Source organism: Chaetodon trifascialis, chromosome 7 (assembly GCF_039877785.1).
Source record: "Chaetodon trifascialis isolate fChaTrf1 chromosome 7, fChaTrf1.hap1, whole genome shotgun sequence".
Taxonomy (NCBI): domain Eukaryota; kingdom Metazoa; phylum Chordata; class Actinopteri; order Chaetodontiformes; family Chaetodontidae; genus Chaetodon; species Chaetodon trifascialis.
The window spans coordinates 15,020,518-15,036,015 of record NC_092062.1 but is presented as its reverse complement, the minus strand read 5'-3'; the positions used below and the strand labels follow the sequence as shown (position 1 = coordinate 15,036,015).

Sequence of the window (15,498 nt, the reverse complement as noted above, 5' to 3'; positions counted from 1 at the left end):
CATTCATGTGATGCACCTTGAGAGTTACCTGTTGATTCAGCATCTCCGCCTCTGTAATCTAACGGAATACAAGAAAGTCATTTTTTTTGTGATGATTATGATGTTTATATGATGTTTAGCTTTTTTTGCCAGAAAAGATGTGATTCAGCACATACGCGAGGGGCACAGTATCTGAGAATCACCTCCTGTTTTGACAAAGTACTTTATCAGTTGTCAAGGGGACCAAGCAAACACGGATTGTTTTGTACCACAAGTTTAATACCTCGAGCAGCTTAGACAGATGGGAGTCAAAGCCCTGATCCAGAGACCTGAGACGAGCTGGCGAGTGATGAGCATTTTTCACTGTTGTTATCTTGCTTGCTGGCAAGCTGCAGGTATACGTGGGTGAAGTTCTAAGAGATGCTGCTCATATCTTGCCTGAATCCAGACAAAGTGCTCTGTGCACTCACTGTGTTTACGTGTGTTTTCAGAGGGTAGAGGAGCAGTGCCCCTCCATGCCTCATGCATGTACCTGCTCCCAGGACAGCAAAGGACCCCCAGGACCTTCCGGGCCCCCTGTAAGAGCTTTCATTCCATCATTTATTCTTTTGTTTAATTACTTATCCAGACTTTTGTGCTCAATCCAGTATGAGGACCATCTTTTTTACTGTATTCTGCCTTTTGTCCGTGTTTTTCCTCAGACCTGTGTGGAACTCTTTTGCATGTCTCCCTGCTTTTTTGGTTTTTCCCCTCTGTCTCTTTTATATGTGTTTTTTAACATTATTTATCTTCTTCTCACATCAGTGTTTCACGCTTTCACTTGGGCTGTCTAGACCCTCATTATAAAGTTTGTTTTTATTCCCCCCAAAAAGTGTTTGGACCCTTAATAATGGACACTGCTGGTATATTTCAAACAGCCACTGACAGCTTAGTAAAAGAGTTAATTTCCTGCTGTGGAATTTACAGTTGTGAAGGTTCAGGAAAGAAATCAGTGTCATCCAGCTCAATTTAATGATTAAAGTCTTCCCTCAAGGGGTGAATTGAGGTAAGATGGTCCACAAACATAAAAACTATGTATTCTCACTCACAAAAATACAATGTAAAATATAAAATATGTTAGTGTAAAGATTTTTTGCTCAGTTGAAAGAAACAAAAGTGCTTTTATCAGTCTATACACAAATGATTTATTAACATACACTTAGTGTCTTAATCAAGTTATATTTAATTGCAGTTTTTTAAAGAAACCTGTGAAGTGCAGACTTCAGACCTTTTCTTTGAGGTCGCAGTATGTTAGAGAGAGAAGCTTGTGGAGAAACTGTATTCCTGTCACGCAGCAGCAGGTGAAACCTGATAGAGGCTGAGAGATGAGAGCAAGTAAATGAGCTCATTTACAGCCTGAGACTTTTGTCTAAATTCTCTCTGCTTTTTCGCTTCTTTCTCTATCTCACATTGCGTTTTTCATTCCCCCTCCGCCCAGCTCTATATCTCCTTTGTTTTCTCTTATTTTCTCCTAAGTTCTCTCTCTTTGTCTCCATTCTTTGGCGCTGAGGGCATCAGAGGGGTTTGGATCAACACCGGTGTAGTTTGAGAAAGTAATTATATGGCTGTTCCATTTATCACAGCCGATTACAATCCCCCCAGTTTTCATCCCTGTCCGACGAGCCAAATCCACTTCCTCATCTGTGGGGTTGTGTCCGCAGGCCACAGCCCTCCTCCCAGTTTTCTAGGTCTCTTTGTTTGTGTCTCTGTCCCTCTTAAAAGTTCCAACATTTCATCCTTTCACCAGAAACATATACTACAGGAACCATGAAAAATACATTTCACTTCTGTCTAATATAAGTTCTTTTCTCTCTCCATTCTGTTCATTCACTTCTGTCGCCTCCATCTCTTTTCTCCTTTTCTCTCTCGCATTCTCTCACCAAACCAGAGATCAATAGCAGCACTGTATAGCTTTCAATCTTTTATTGTCTTTCTGTTTCTTCTCTTCCCTTTCTTCTCATTTACCTTCGCTTCATCCACACGCCTGAGGCTCTTCTTCTCTTTCTCAGTCTCTTTTTTTTTATCGGTTAATGTCTCTCCATGCCTGCGTCTGTCTCTATGCCTGTGCCTGTTTCTCTCTCCGGCAATGAATGGGCTTCTTAAATCACATTTTAACTGCAGCATATGGGCAGAGATGAATGTTTTAATGGCGAAATCATAGGCACTTTTCTGCTAAAACTGCATGCTACAGTCAGTGGGGTTTTGAGGAAGGGGGAAAAGGCAGTGCCTCTCCCCCTGTTAACACAATTGTTGTTAATACAGTGAATGTATTGTATTCCCTGTGGAAGACAAGCTTCCTGCAGACAAGAAAACTTTTAAAATCCTAACAGACTGTGAAAACATAGAATTTCACTGCGAACTGTGTTTTGTTGTGCTGCTGAGACTCTGCTCAGTAGTGTGAAGAAAGCTAAATGAATACCTGGATCGATGGGAATACCTGATGCATTGTCTGAACACACAAAACACAGCCAGGAGAAGACAGCAGGAAGGAAAATGAGCAAATAGCAAAGAATTATTAAAAGGAATTAAGAAAATATAGTAGTTTCTACTATTAGGGCACAAAACATTCCTGTTGAAACTAATGAATTAAAAGGCTTGGTATTGCTTGTACTCTTAATATATCTACACAGACAAGAGGGTATTTTGGCAGTCTCACATCTGTTCTGCACTTGCTGTCCTGTATTCAAAAAGCCGTTGTGCTTTTCTTCCTGAAAGTAATTTCTGTGTTTGTGTTCGCCGTCAGACACACGTATGTCTTTTCCTGTCACGCACAGCAGCAGGCCTCTTCAGCTCTGTAAATCTCTGAGTCATGATTGAAATAATATTGATTGCCCCAACTGAATTCCAATCCGTGCTGCCTGATTTGGCACAGACCCAGTTTCAACACCAAACATCAGTCAGCAATCAATCTGACATTAAGGAAAACATGCGCTGCCTGCCATCTTCGCTTGTTAGAATTGAATTGTGCCCATGCTGTTTGAGATCCAAGTGTTGTTTAAAAAATGTAAATTTGCTGTCGGTGTCAAATTGCTCTGTTGATAATAGTGGTGGTGAAGTTTTTTTCTGTCGCCATGAAAAATCCAAACTTATTTGCAGTGTAGCTGCTGGAAGCTAATTTCAGTTTCTCTGCAGGTTTCGCTCGACCTCAAACAAGTCACAGGCTCACATTGTTTGCAAAAATCCATTAAAAACAATTTGCAGAGACAAATTGCTGCATTAATGAACATATAGCACATAATCGCACAATTGTTGCATTATAATCAAAAGTACTGTCATTCCATTCCTTGGTCAAAGTTAAATGTTGTCTCCTCGCTGCCAAAAGGGGGATTTAAAGGATGGTTTGGCCTTTTTTAAGTCGACCTTATTTCATTTCTCTCATGCCATATATATATATATATATATATTTGAGAGAGTTATTGGCTGCTGGAGTCCTTCCTCCTCTCCATGCTGGCCATTAAGCCATCCTTTCCCTGCACCGCTCCACTGTTGATGGACGCTGAAGGGGGATAAAATCCACAGTCCTCTTTGTGTGCAAAAATGCATTTCACTTCAGCTGTAGCTTATATGAGGCTTCAGTATTCTGAGTCCTGGCCGTTCTATTGTGGGCAACAAACCTTCGTCCCTCTACCACAAACTATTCCTCCACAGGGAGTTCAGGGAAAAACAAAGAGGCAATTTTGTACTAAAAAGACTAAGATACCTGCTTGACTTGCCTGACTCAGACAGCTCAAGCCTCATATTGGCTTTGGTTGAACTTAAGAAAATATTTTTGCACAGGACTGCAGATTTTCCCAGCCTCTCCTTTAATCATATACAGTGGTGGCAGATGATCAGATCATGTTTTAGCTACTTAACAAATTCATGTTAGTAATAAATACATGTTCTGTTAAAAGAGATATACATCAGGCAGTGCAGCAGATTCTCTCTGTAAGGTATTTAAATAGGTCTTATAAAACAGCAGGAACGAGGGTCTCCTGACAAACTTGTCATTACTTATCTAATAAGATCTCACTAACTGGTAGAAATAAGCATATGATGATTCCATTAGGACTGACCTCTTGCTTTCACCACATCTGTGTGTCTCCTCTCATATTCCTCCCCCGTCATGCGACCATCCCTCCTGTTCCCTCTGGCTAAATTCTGTAGGAACTACCTATCCCCTCCCCTTCTTCCCAGGGGAGACCTATTTAAGCAAATACAGGAAGAGGATGTATCCCAAATGGGCCAATGATTAGCAGATGTGTGTAGTTTGTCCTTGGATAAACCTTGGGGCTAGAGGGGTCAGCCTGAGGTTTACAGCTCCAGACTCCTGCTGTTACTTGCAGATGCAGCATAATAAAGCGCAGAGCTCAGAGGGGCAGTTCACAGCACAGATCGGCACTGGCTTCTGTCCGTCACATTCATAATCCATTCATGTCAAAGACCTGCGCACTTCCAGTTTTATTGGATTTTTAAAAATGAACTCCAGTTTCTTTGTTTGAAAGGGAGTCTGATGGATACGTGTCTTTGCAGAGGCGTTTGTCAGCCATTACTCGCTTTGAAGGCTCCCAATTTGCAAGCACTGATTGTGCTCTTTTTTACGTAATGTGTTTGGTTTGTGTTTTCAGGGCGGCCCAGGCGTGAGGGGAGCCAGAGGAGACAGAGGAGAGCCAGGAGTGACGGTTTGTAAAATGCACTTGATTTCAGGCACCATTTATTCCTCATCAAAACCTTCAGCACGTAAGAAGTCTCAAACAGTGCCTATCTTGCATCTTTCATGTGGTTGAGTCACTTGCTCCCAACTGGAGAAGAAGAAACACAGTAGTTAACAGTCATGAGCTGGTTGGACTGGACGATGAGCAGCCGGGACAGGAAATATCATGGGCACAGTTGTAAGCACAGACTGTAGGAGTTAGCACAATTTCCATAATTTTCTGGATGAATAAATTGACCTTGAACATTGAAAAATCAATATTTCTTGGATGAGAGCCTAATCCCACCCCTCTCTCAAACTGGCCGCAAATTGGAGACCCTCGTGATTTCACATTTCAAAGTTCAATCAGATTGAACCACACGTGAGGCGAAAGAGGCGGGGTAAGTTTGCACCTCACCTGCCCTGCCCCAACAAGATTTTCATTTGTAATACATTTTACTCATAATGGGAACATGCGGGTCCACACCTCTACCTGCAGGGACTCACGCCTCCCATCCTGATTAGAGGATAAAAAGAAAGAAATTAAGCATGGGAAGTAATGCCCCTGACTCACAAACGAAGAGCCTTCTCCACAGCAGCCCACTCAATCCTCCAGACTGGATGTGAAGCACCCTTGCGCTGAATGAAGTGGTCATTTTGGAAAAGCCTCTATCAGACTTGGCCTCAGTCTTATCGTCACTGTCTTTAATAGACACGGTTCCAACAAATCCCGCCTTGGACTAGAATGATTTACTGTAGAGTTTGCATCTGCTTTAGTTTTGCTATGGCAGTCTGTTCCAGGATGTTACAAACCATACAGCTGTGGTAGTCAGTACAAGGGCTGACGCTATTGGACGGTTCTCAGTGCCAGTACCCAGTTCCCATGATTGTAGTTGAATCTTAGAAATAGAAAAATATGTTTTGAAGATTTTGCTCTTTGAAAGAGGCAGCAGGGGTTCTGCCACTTCTGCTCAGACACGCAGGGCTGTCAGTCAGTAAAATAAGGTTGATTATCTCAACCATATGTCCCACTCTGACTTTGTTGAGTGACAGTGTATCGAGTGCAGCCCATGAAGCGGCCCACCCAGAACTTGCTAGAAATTCCCAAGAATGAAACCAAGACGCGATCGAACTCATGCGAGGCTTTTTCAATAAAAGGCCATGTGTGTTATATTTGATGGGTGTAATTGCGTTAGTTTTGGTGTGAGATGCGGTTTTCAGTCCTGTAGGCACACACATGCTGTACAGTACACACTTATATATTAATACATGCCTGCCAGATTGCACTGCAGCAACATTTGTACCTCTGCAGCTGCAGCCAAGTTTATTTTAATAGGTGGATTATTCTGCTGTATGAGACCAGCTCCTCCAAGAATTCATCCTTATTCATTCTTATTCATCAGTTCAGCACTCATGAATGGGGGGAAAAAGCGTGTAGTTATTAAAATAAACCTAATAACCAAGTTATTTAAATTTCAGTCATCTATAAATGGATTCATCTCTTCTAGTAGGTTGGCATCACATTTCATTATCATTGTCATTTAGTTAAACATGACATAACACATTTCAGTGCTGCATGGACAGGAAAGACATGAAGCCAGTAATTGTATTGTTGAACAGTAGAACAATAAATACAGCCGGAGTGAAGATTACTTTGGCCACTGCTGCTGAGCTGACAAGCTACAAATACTGAGAATCAGTGGCGGCTTGCAGGAATTCCTCTTTTCTGACTCCTTCTGCAGAACTCTGACACTGGCACAACCTAACTGTAGAGCAATGGACAAGTGTCTAAGTATGGTCCCTGTAGTAGATGTCACTATGGAAGCAGCCAGTGATGTCATGTACATCTAAAATGTGCAGATGTAATATTTTCTAGCTTTCTGCTTGTCATTTGAAGAGCTACTTTTGTTCCACGTTGCTGTTACTGAAGAGTGGATGGATTAATGATTTGTACAGTGGTTAAAATGCATTTTGTGTATATGTGATATTAATGAGCTGATGAGGCTTCCAGCAGCTCAAAAGACTCTTCACTAAATGATCCATTGTGCTGACAACACCCTCCCACATTAACGTCCACTTAGTAACTGTTTTTGATCCTATCACGTGATGCATTTCCATTTTTTCTGAGTATTTAAAGGATTTCTCATCCATGTTGCTTAAAGATGTTAGTTCAAATTAACTTTGAAGCACCACTGTATTGTTTTCACAGGGACCTCAAGGGCCAGTGGGAGAGGCTGGCCCCCCTGGACCCTCAGGACCGCCTGGTCCACAGGGACCCAGTGGTCTCTCTATTCAGGGACCCCCGGTAAGACTTTGCTTTGTGTGTGTTTCTGTGTGTGCATACGGAAAGGCAGCATAATGTCATAATTTCAAGAGTGCAACACCACATCTGGAAATTTCCCTAATTACTCGATAATTTCAACATTAAAATACTGTAAGCACAATTTAGTTCTTCAAGTGCTGCTTAACTCTCCCTCTCGAAATAGACAACTGTGGGTCTCATGATTGGCTGAAATGTACTGGCTAAAATGTCCAGAAGAAAAACATTTTTAGAAATTAAACTGGTGCAAGCAGGAATGACATGTCTGTTATCCCCAAGCATCACTGCTACATTAAATTATAATGGAAACTTAGTCTATCCCACCCCCACCTGTCTCCACTAAGGTCACAAACTGTGTGCAAATAGAAACAGACAGTATTGAGCTGTCAACCACCCACCGCCATAAACTGACAAATGTTGATGTATACCTTAAATAGACTTCCAGACACCTGAAGGATCCCATCCAAAGCATTACCGAAGCTGTTCTGGGGACTTGTGGTGGCACAGCATCTTATTAAGATAACTGATGTTGGTTTTTCCAGTCATATGGTAGCTATCGGTGTGACCCCAGGTCCAACTGTGGCGAAATGACATTGTTTGTTTTACAGGGTGCAGCTGGAGAGAAGGGAGAGAGAGGAGCCAATGGTCCAGCTGGACAAATGGTAAGGCAACGTTTCCCAAAAAACGGACATTATAGGTAGACACAGAGTTGGAGTGTGTGTTGGGCTTGTTGATATGATTCCCAGCATCACGAAGGAGAACCCAGAGGGCCAACTATATTCCAATCTGCCTGACGTGCAGTGATTTGTCTGTGTTTTTGTCTTGACCAAATAAGCTAACTATATATAAAGTGTATATATGTGCAAGCGGTGTGTGTGTGTGTGTGTGTGTGTGTGTGTGTGTGTGTGTGTGTGTGTGTGTGTGTGTGTGTGTGAGAGAGAGAGAGAGAGAGAGAGTGTGCTCTCTGTGTGTATGTTTGGAGAATACAAATGAGTCTTACTGCCATTATCACTGAGGTGCCACAGACCCTGCAGGCTCACACAAATTAGACTTGTTGGCCTATAAAGGCATATTTCTGTAACTTCAACCCATTTTTCATTGTCATTTGACTCTCCTCTCTAATGCCTTATATTACACAATCCACACACACATACATACATATATATATATATACATCATTAGACTACATGTACTATTTTTTGAGGTGGACAACCTGTGGAAATGTAAAAAAATAAAAGGGAAGGCATTATTATTCAGGCCATATAGCAAGGCTTAATACTGCTGCAGCTAGCTCAGCGTCAGACATAGAAATTTGTTGGTTGGCTTGTTTATTAATAATGAATATGTATGGGTGCCATCGAAGATTTATTAATTTATTCATTTGTACCGTCCTAAAGGCAGAAATCAGAATCTATAGTACAGTAAAGGTTTTGACTTTTTCAGGATGGAAGACAGAAAGCTGCTAATGTATTCATGAATTTTCAGGCTGATTATTTCATCCAAAGAAATGATTTCCATACAGCCTACATATAATACCTAAAACATGAAACAGCAAGAGGGAGTATCTACAAGCAAAATATGTACTTTCATCTTTTTGTTCCTTTTAGTTAGTTTTTGCTTATATATTAATAATTTAATTAAATGTTTATAATTTATATGGGATTCAGTCTATCTATGTTAGCTATGAGTTTATGCCGTTCTGCTTTCAATATTTAGAGTAGAATCAGCATAATAAATTGATATCCAATTTATCCAATCCTAATTCCTGTGTAAAAATAACCAAAGAAATGACTATAAATTAAGTCAAAGTCAAAGTTAGTCCCGTTAGCTTTAGCAGGAGTCCAGCTGGTGGGAGGTTCTCCTTTATAATTGGGTTCAGCTACTGCCTCATGGAAATTAACAAACTCAATTGCCAAGACGTCATTTCATCAAAATATTATTTATTTAAAGATAACAACTATGAAAAATCAGTAAGTAGGTCTAAATTTTGCTCCTGTTTTAACAAGGCGAGGCTGTTATGCTATCTCAGCTAGCCTTCACTTGACACAGTAAATTTGTCTTTCAAACCACATATGTAGTTAGCGATTTTGGTTTTGTTCGGCTGCTGCTGTTAAGGTTTGGATTACTATGCATCACAGTTTTAATTATCCAACAACAACATCCAAGAACAGAAATGATTGCACTCTATTAACAACACTTCTTTTATTCTTGTTTTCCTGTTTGTTGTCATGGTAAGGTGCCTTGACCTTTAATGTGCAGCTAAAATATTCTACAGGAAAATATCTGTGTGAACAGTGTGTGACAGCTTGGATCTGTTGTACTTTTATGAAAGAGTGAGAATCCAGGACAGGCGGAGATGGGGAGTATGGAGATAAAGCCTTCAGTATGCACTGTGTGTGTGTGTGTGTGTGTGTGTGTGTGTGTGTGTGTGTGTGTGTGTGTGTGTGTGTGTGTGTGTGTGTGTGTGTGTGTGTGTGTGTGTGTGTATTTGGAGTGTTTTGTTGCTGGCACACATTTGTGTATGTGGACACAGACACAGAGCTGTCTTAATGGAATGATCAAGATGTGAATAATCATTACCAGTGTCTCCATTATTGGGCCGTGAACCAATCGAAAGTAATACTGAATTCATTTAATGCTGTTCTGCTGGGAGCCCTGGACTTCTGCAAGGACAGAGTCAGTGTTCTTGTAATTATGTACCAGGAGAAATGTGTGCTGATGACTGTGGTGACAGTCTTTTTTTTGTCTTTAATGCATATCTATGAAAGCATCTCTCTTGACACGTTGCACTGCTTGCAAAACACACTTGTTGCTGTTACACACAGTAGCTTCAATCTGCCTCGTGCTCGCACACCCTCACATCTGTTAGTTATTCTGCTAAATTACACATCTGCTTTGCAGAAGTTGGGTAGAGCTATGCTGGGAATTACATAACATCAACCCACCAATTTTTGTAAACTGTCCCACTTTCACAGGTGCAACAAGAGGGTCGGTCAAGCTCAGTCTACACACATACGCATACACAGAGAGAGAGAGAGAGACCTGATAAGAGACCTAATCAGGCTTATTAAGTGAAACACCTATGAAGGTGTGCCATGGGTGTTAAGTTTTGGGGCTTGAATCTGTATTGCTGTATTCCCAGTGGGCTGGTGAGTTACATATTAAAGGCATCATTGAGGTAACATAATAAAAATGTGAAGGTGTAAAGAAGCTATAGCAGTTCACTGCAAAGCCACTTTACTATGAATTGTTAATGTCCATTATAGTGATATATTACAGTGTGGACTAGTAAAGGATAGATCTGTGCAGACTGTATCTCATAGGCAGTCTAGCTTTTAACCGCACTAGTATATGAAATAAGCTTCGCCCATGCCAGATACTTTTATCAATTCATCTCAATCAGTTTTACTGTCTTGGCCCATTACCTCATTATCACCACATTTGGTCATCAAAATGTCCTTTAGAGCTTAAATCAAGTGTGCAAAAACAGATATGGCGCACATGTTTCTGTTAAGCGAACAACTTTATTGTGATTTGTTGTAGATGTCGCAAGACATTTATTTTGCTGAATTTACTTTAAGTGATTTATTCAAATCGTTAGTGGAGAATGTGGGAGCCAACATCTCTTGCCGCTCCCTCTCAGTCACACACTCAGTCAAAGTACATCCTGATGCAGCACTATCTGACTGTTGTAGAGATCTGCAGGTCTGTCCAACACATACATCTGCTTTCATCAAGTTTATGAACAGGAATAGTCTCCCTGCCAAGAGGGACTGTTTCTTCCCTGAGAAGGCCCAGTGAGGTTTGATGTGAGCAGGAACCCTTTTACACACATTTATCGAGGACATCAGCTCGTTTTGTCCATCGCTGTGTTGTCTGAGGACCAGGACACATGGAATAAGATGGTGGATTTTGTTTTGGCTCTGAGCCCACATGTCACAGAGGTGCTAACCAATTTGATTTCCAGTACATATAGTTTATTTAATCTGTACTCATTCGGCTGGCAATGCTCGTGTCCGTGGTTAGCACCTAAACTCATAGTTTAGAACGTTCTCATCTTTTCATTTCCCGTTTTGTGTCTTTTTAAGTCCTGTGATAACAACCCATTAAAAATGTTTTTTCTGCATCTTGGGACAAGCTACAGCAGTGATTTGTATAGGGATAACACATTTCAGAGGATGAGTGGATAACCTCATTTTAAATTCATTACAAGCAGGTTTAGCTGCAGTCAAGCTTTCCATGTGGAGCTGACATTGCAAAAGTTTGGATTTTGAGAGACAGCACCCGCAGACAGCATAAAGGAACGCTATTATTTTCTTTTCCAAACCAGAGCACAACTTGTTACAGTCACTGCTTCCATCTGCCGATCACAGATCAAGCCAAACTGATACATTGATCTGCCGTCAGAGCACGCTGTGCTGTGATGGGAAGGTTCCCTTTAATAGCCCCGCACTTTCATTCTGCAGGACGGTGCTGCAGGGTATCTTTATTAATTTTCTTTATGTCTGCCAAGTGTAAGCCTGGAGGGGATCACGTGTTTCATCGTGTGTGTCCGTGTGTGCGTGTCTGCCTGCAGCTAATGTCACATACGACTGGACCCATCAGCCTGATTATCCATAGAAACATTTGGTCTTATCTTGAACCAGGGCATCTACAGATTAATTCAAGATGTCATGATCCACTAAAGTTAGTTAAACTTCAAGATGAATGAATCCCTGTGTTCCTTATCTTTGCCGCCATCTTGACTGTAAGCCTGGCGGAGATCTGCATTCTTTATTGAGTGCACTCTTCTCCATTTAAGACTGAATTTAATGGCTGGGTGGCTGATTAATTACTTAAATTATTCAGGAAGTCTTTTGTGTTAATAGGGTCTTATAAGACAAACCTTTACGACAACAACAACAAAGACGATGATGATGATGGTGATGATGATTTATACTGTATTGAACAGCTGTAGTGCTGATGCAGATGAAGTAACAGTTCTTGGCACAGGCAGCTGTTAGACAGTTTGTTGTCATGGTGATAATCATGTAGTCTTCTGTAGTGTGGTCATCAAATGGTTTGAATCAGTTTTGTTTCTTGAGAGAAAGAATTCAGTCGCTGATTGTAAGAAGACCCAAAGAATTTCTACCACTCCTGTTTGCAATAACCTCTTTTCATCTGGGCCACAGCCATGATTTCTCATCCTCTCTATGCTATTTCCTCTGTTCTCCTCCTCTCTGTTCACCTCCTGTCTGCTCTCCTCCTGTCTGTTCTCCTCCTCTCTGTTCACCTCCTGTCTGTTCTCCTTCTCTCTGTTCACCTCCTCTCTGTTCTCCTCCTCTCTGTTCTCCTCCTCTCTGTTCACCTCCTCTCTGCTCTCCTCCCCTCTGTTCTCCTCCTCTCTGTTCACCTCCTGTCTGTTCTCCTCCTCTCTGTTCACCTCCTGTCTGTTCTCCTCCTCTCTGTTCACCTCCTCTCTGTTCTCCTCCTCTCTGTTCACCTCCTCTCTGCTCTCCTCCTCTCTGTTCACCTCCTCTCTGTTCACCTCCTCTCTGTTCACCTCCTGTCTGTTCTCCTCCTCTCTGTTCACCTCCTGTCTGTTCTCCTCCTCTCTGTTCACCTCCTGTCTGTTCTCCTCCTCTCTGTTCACCTCCTGTCTGCTCTCCTCCTCTCTGTTCACCTCCTCTCTGCTCTCCTCCTCTCTGCTCTCCTCCTCTCTGTTCTCCACCTGTCTGCTCTCCTCCTCTCTGCTCTCCTCCTCTCTGTTCTCCACCTGTCTGTTCTCCTCCTCTCTGTTCACCTCCTGTCTGTTCTCCTCCTCTCTGTTCACCTCCTCTCTGCTCTCCTCCTCTCTGTTCTCCACCTGTCTGCTCTCCTCCTGTCTGTTCTCCTCCTGTCTGTTCACCTCCTCTCTGTTCTCCACCTGTCTGCTCTCCTCCTGTCTGTTCTCCTCCTCTCTGTTCTCCTCCTCTCTGTTCTCCACCTGTCTGTTCTCCTCCTGTCTGTTCTCCTCCTCTCTGTTCTCCACCTGTCTGCTCTCCTCCTCTCTGTTCTCCACCTGTCTGCTCTCCTCCTGTCTGTTCTCCTCCTCTCTGTTCACCTCCTCTCTGTTCTCCACCTGTCTGCTCTCCTCCTGTCTGCTCTCCTCCTGTCTGTTCTCCTCCTGTCTGTTCTCCTCCTCTCTGTTCTCCACCTGTCTGCTCTCCTCCTGTCTGTTCTCCTCCTCTCTGTTCTCCACCTGTCTGTTCTCCACCTGTCTGCTCTCCTCCTGTCTGTTCTCCTCCTCTCTGTTCTCCTCCTGTCTGTTCTCCTCCTCTCTGTTCTCCACCTGTCTGCTCTCCTCCTGTCTGTTCTCCTCCTCTCTGCTCTCCTCCTGTCTGTTCTCCTCCTCTCTGTTCTCCACCTGTCTGTTCTCCTCCTCTCTGTTCACCTCCTGTCTGCTCTCCTCCTCTCTGTTCTCCTCCTGTCTGTTCTCCTCCTCTCTGTTCTCCACCTGTCTGCTCTCCTCCTGTCTGTTCTCCTCCTCTCTGTTCTCCACCTGTCTGTTCTCCTCCTCTCTGTTCTCCACCTGTCTGTTCTCCTCCTCTCTGTTCACCTCCTCTCTGTTCTCCTGTCTTTCCTGCTCCTCTCTCTGCTACTTCCTCTGTCTGTCCACTTCCTTTTTGTTCTCCTCTGTACCTCTCCTCCTCTGTTCTTCTCCTCTTCATTCACCTCCTCCTCTCTGTCCTCCTCTTCTTTTTTCTCTGTTCTTCAGTCAGCCTCTCCCTCACAGATAGCCATCTTATTGATGTCTATCAGTTTCAAGTTGTTTCACCTCACCCACCGTTTCAGAGGCAGAGAGCAAGAGTGGCCAAAAACTGTACTCAAGTAAAAGTATTTTAGTTACCTTGCAAAAACAAGTCAAGTAGAAGTAAAGGTAGTCATCAAAATAACTCCTTGTGTCTTCTATTGGATGTGGACATGACTGGACCACACATGGTCTTCCTCAGGTCAAGGTCCAGAAGTGAATACACGCCTGTATTTATTTGTGATGAAATAACAAGTCTTGGTAATCAAATTGAGTGTCAGCATGTTGCAGCTTCATTAAACTGTGATAATTCCAGTATAGATGACCCACAGCGTGAGCCCCCACATCCAGGTCTGTCCAATCATATGAGGACAGTAAAATTACAGAAGTGGTCAAATCTTCCTGAAAATGTCTCACTTTGGATGCCTCATTTAGGCTAATTATGAAATAATGCTGTGATGTTTTGTAATTAATTGCCTTATAAATACAGGTGTGTTTCGGTCACATCCTTGTGAATTAAAAGTAGTTTGTCTGTTTATTTGTGGGCATAATTTAGTTATTATTAATCTTATTAGCATTAACACAACAGACACAGTGTCAGCACAGTTCTGATTTACTGACTTCAGACCAGTGTTCACCACTGGAGCCTGCTGCACTGTGTGCTGTTAATTCATCTGTAAATATGAGCTGCTTGTGCTGTTGAAAAGCCACACACCTGCTGTAGCTTCATCCATTACGCTGCTTTGAACAGGATCATGTGGCTCCCGTAAGATAACAAAGCACCAGCAAACCTGGGACCTGCTGACCACCTTCCTCCTAATGCAGTGTGCATGAATACGTAAAATAATAAATACATGAAAGTCGTGCAGCCAGCAGACAAAGAACAAATGTTTAATCTGAATTTTTATATAGAATATATATACAATAGGAAATAATTATCAAGGTGTGAACCTGCTACTGTCGTGCTTCTCATGAGGAGAGAATGACCAGCTCACCGAGAGCTGCAACACTTCCTGATGCAGCACTATCTAACTCTCTGTGCCTGCATAGTCCTATTAATAAAAGCTGGCAGTGCTGCCCTGTGCCGCACTATGTTACCTGGTAATAATGTGTTTTGTCAGAGAGAGGAATATGAATGGTTGTGAGTGCGTGTGCGTGTGTGCGTGTGTGCGTGTGTGTGTGTGTGTGTGTGTGTGTGTGTGTGTGTGTGTGCGTGCGTGCGTGTGTGCGTGTGTGTGTGTGCGCGCGCGTGCGCGTGTACGCCCACCCGCCCGCGTGTGTGTGCCCGCGTGTGCATATGTGCGTGCATGTGTGGCTCAGTGGGGGAATTTTGTAGCTTCCAGGGCCCTGTTGTAATATACGAGGGACCACAGAGAATATCACTACTCTAAAACATCAATTACCTCTCTTGCTCTCTTTTTCCCTTTTCCTGTTTCTCTCTCTCTTTCTCTCTCTCTCTCTCTCCCCCCCCCCCCCCTCTCTCTCCCTCTCTCTCTCACCCCGTCTCTCACTGCAGTAAATACAGTATAACCTTGTCATCAGCGTCCCCTCCACCTCTCTTTCAATTTGACAATGAAAAATGCAGCTGCAATGAATAGTGAGTGTGTGTTCATGTGTGTTTGTCCATCTTTCTCATGTCCCTCGCTTTCATTCTCCGCATCTGTGTGTGTGTGTGTGTGTGTGTGTGTGTGTGTGTTTGGGGGGGTGTTACCAAGCAAT

The 15,498-nt window shown here is 42.7% G+C and overlaps 1 protein-coding gene across 3 annotated transcripts in view; it reads left to right on the top strand.

Annotated features, from left to right (window-relative positions):
- col14a1a (collagen, type XIV, alpha 1a) overlaps positions 1 to 15,498 on the top strand; it is a 132,600-nt gene that overhangs the window by 96,564 nt on the left and 20,538 nt on the right. For all 3 annotated transcript variants that reach the window (XM_070965931.1, XM_070965929.1, XM_070965930.1), the window contains exons 36-39: positions 471 to 557; positions 4,626 to 4,679; positions 6,900 to 6,995; positions 7,619 to 7,672. In XM_070965931.1, coding sequence (XP_070822032.1) covers positions 471 to 557; positions 4,626 to 4,679; positions 6,900 to 6,995; positions 7,619 to 7,672 — 291 coding nt within the window. The remainder of the gene's footprint in view (positions 1 to 470; positions 558 to 4,625; positions 4,680 to 6,899; positions 6,996 to 7,618; positions 7,673 to 15,498) is intronic.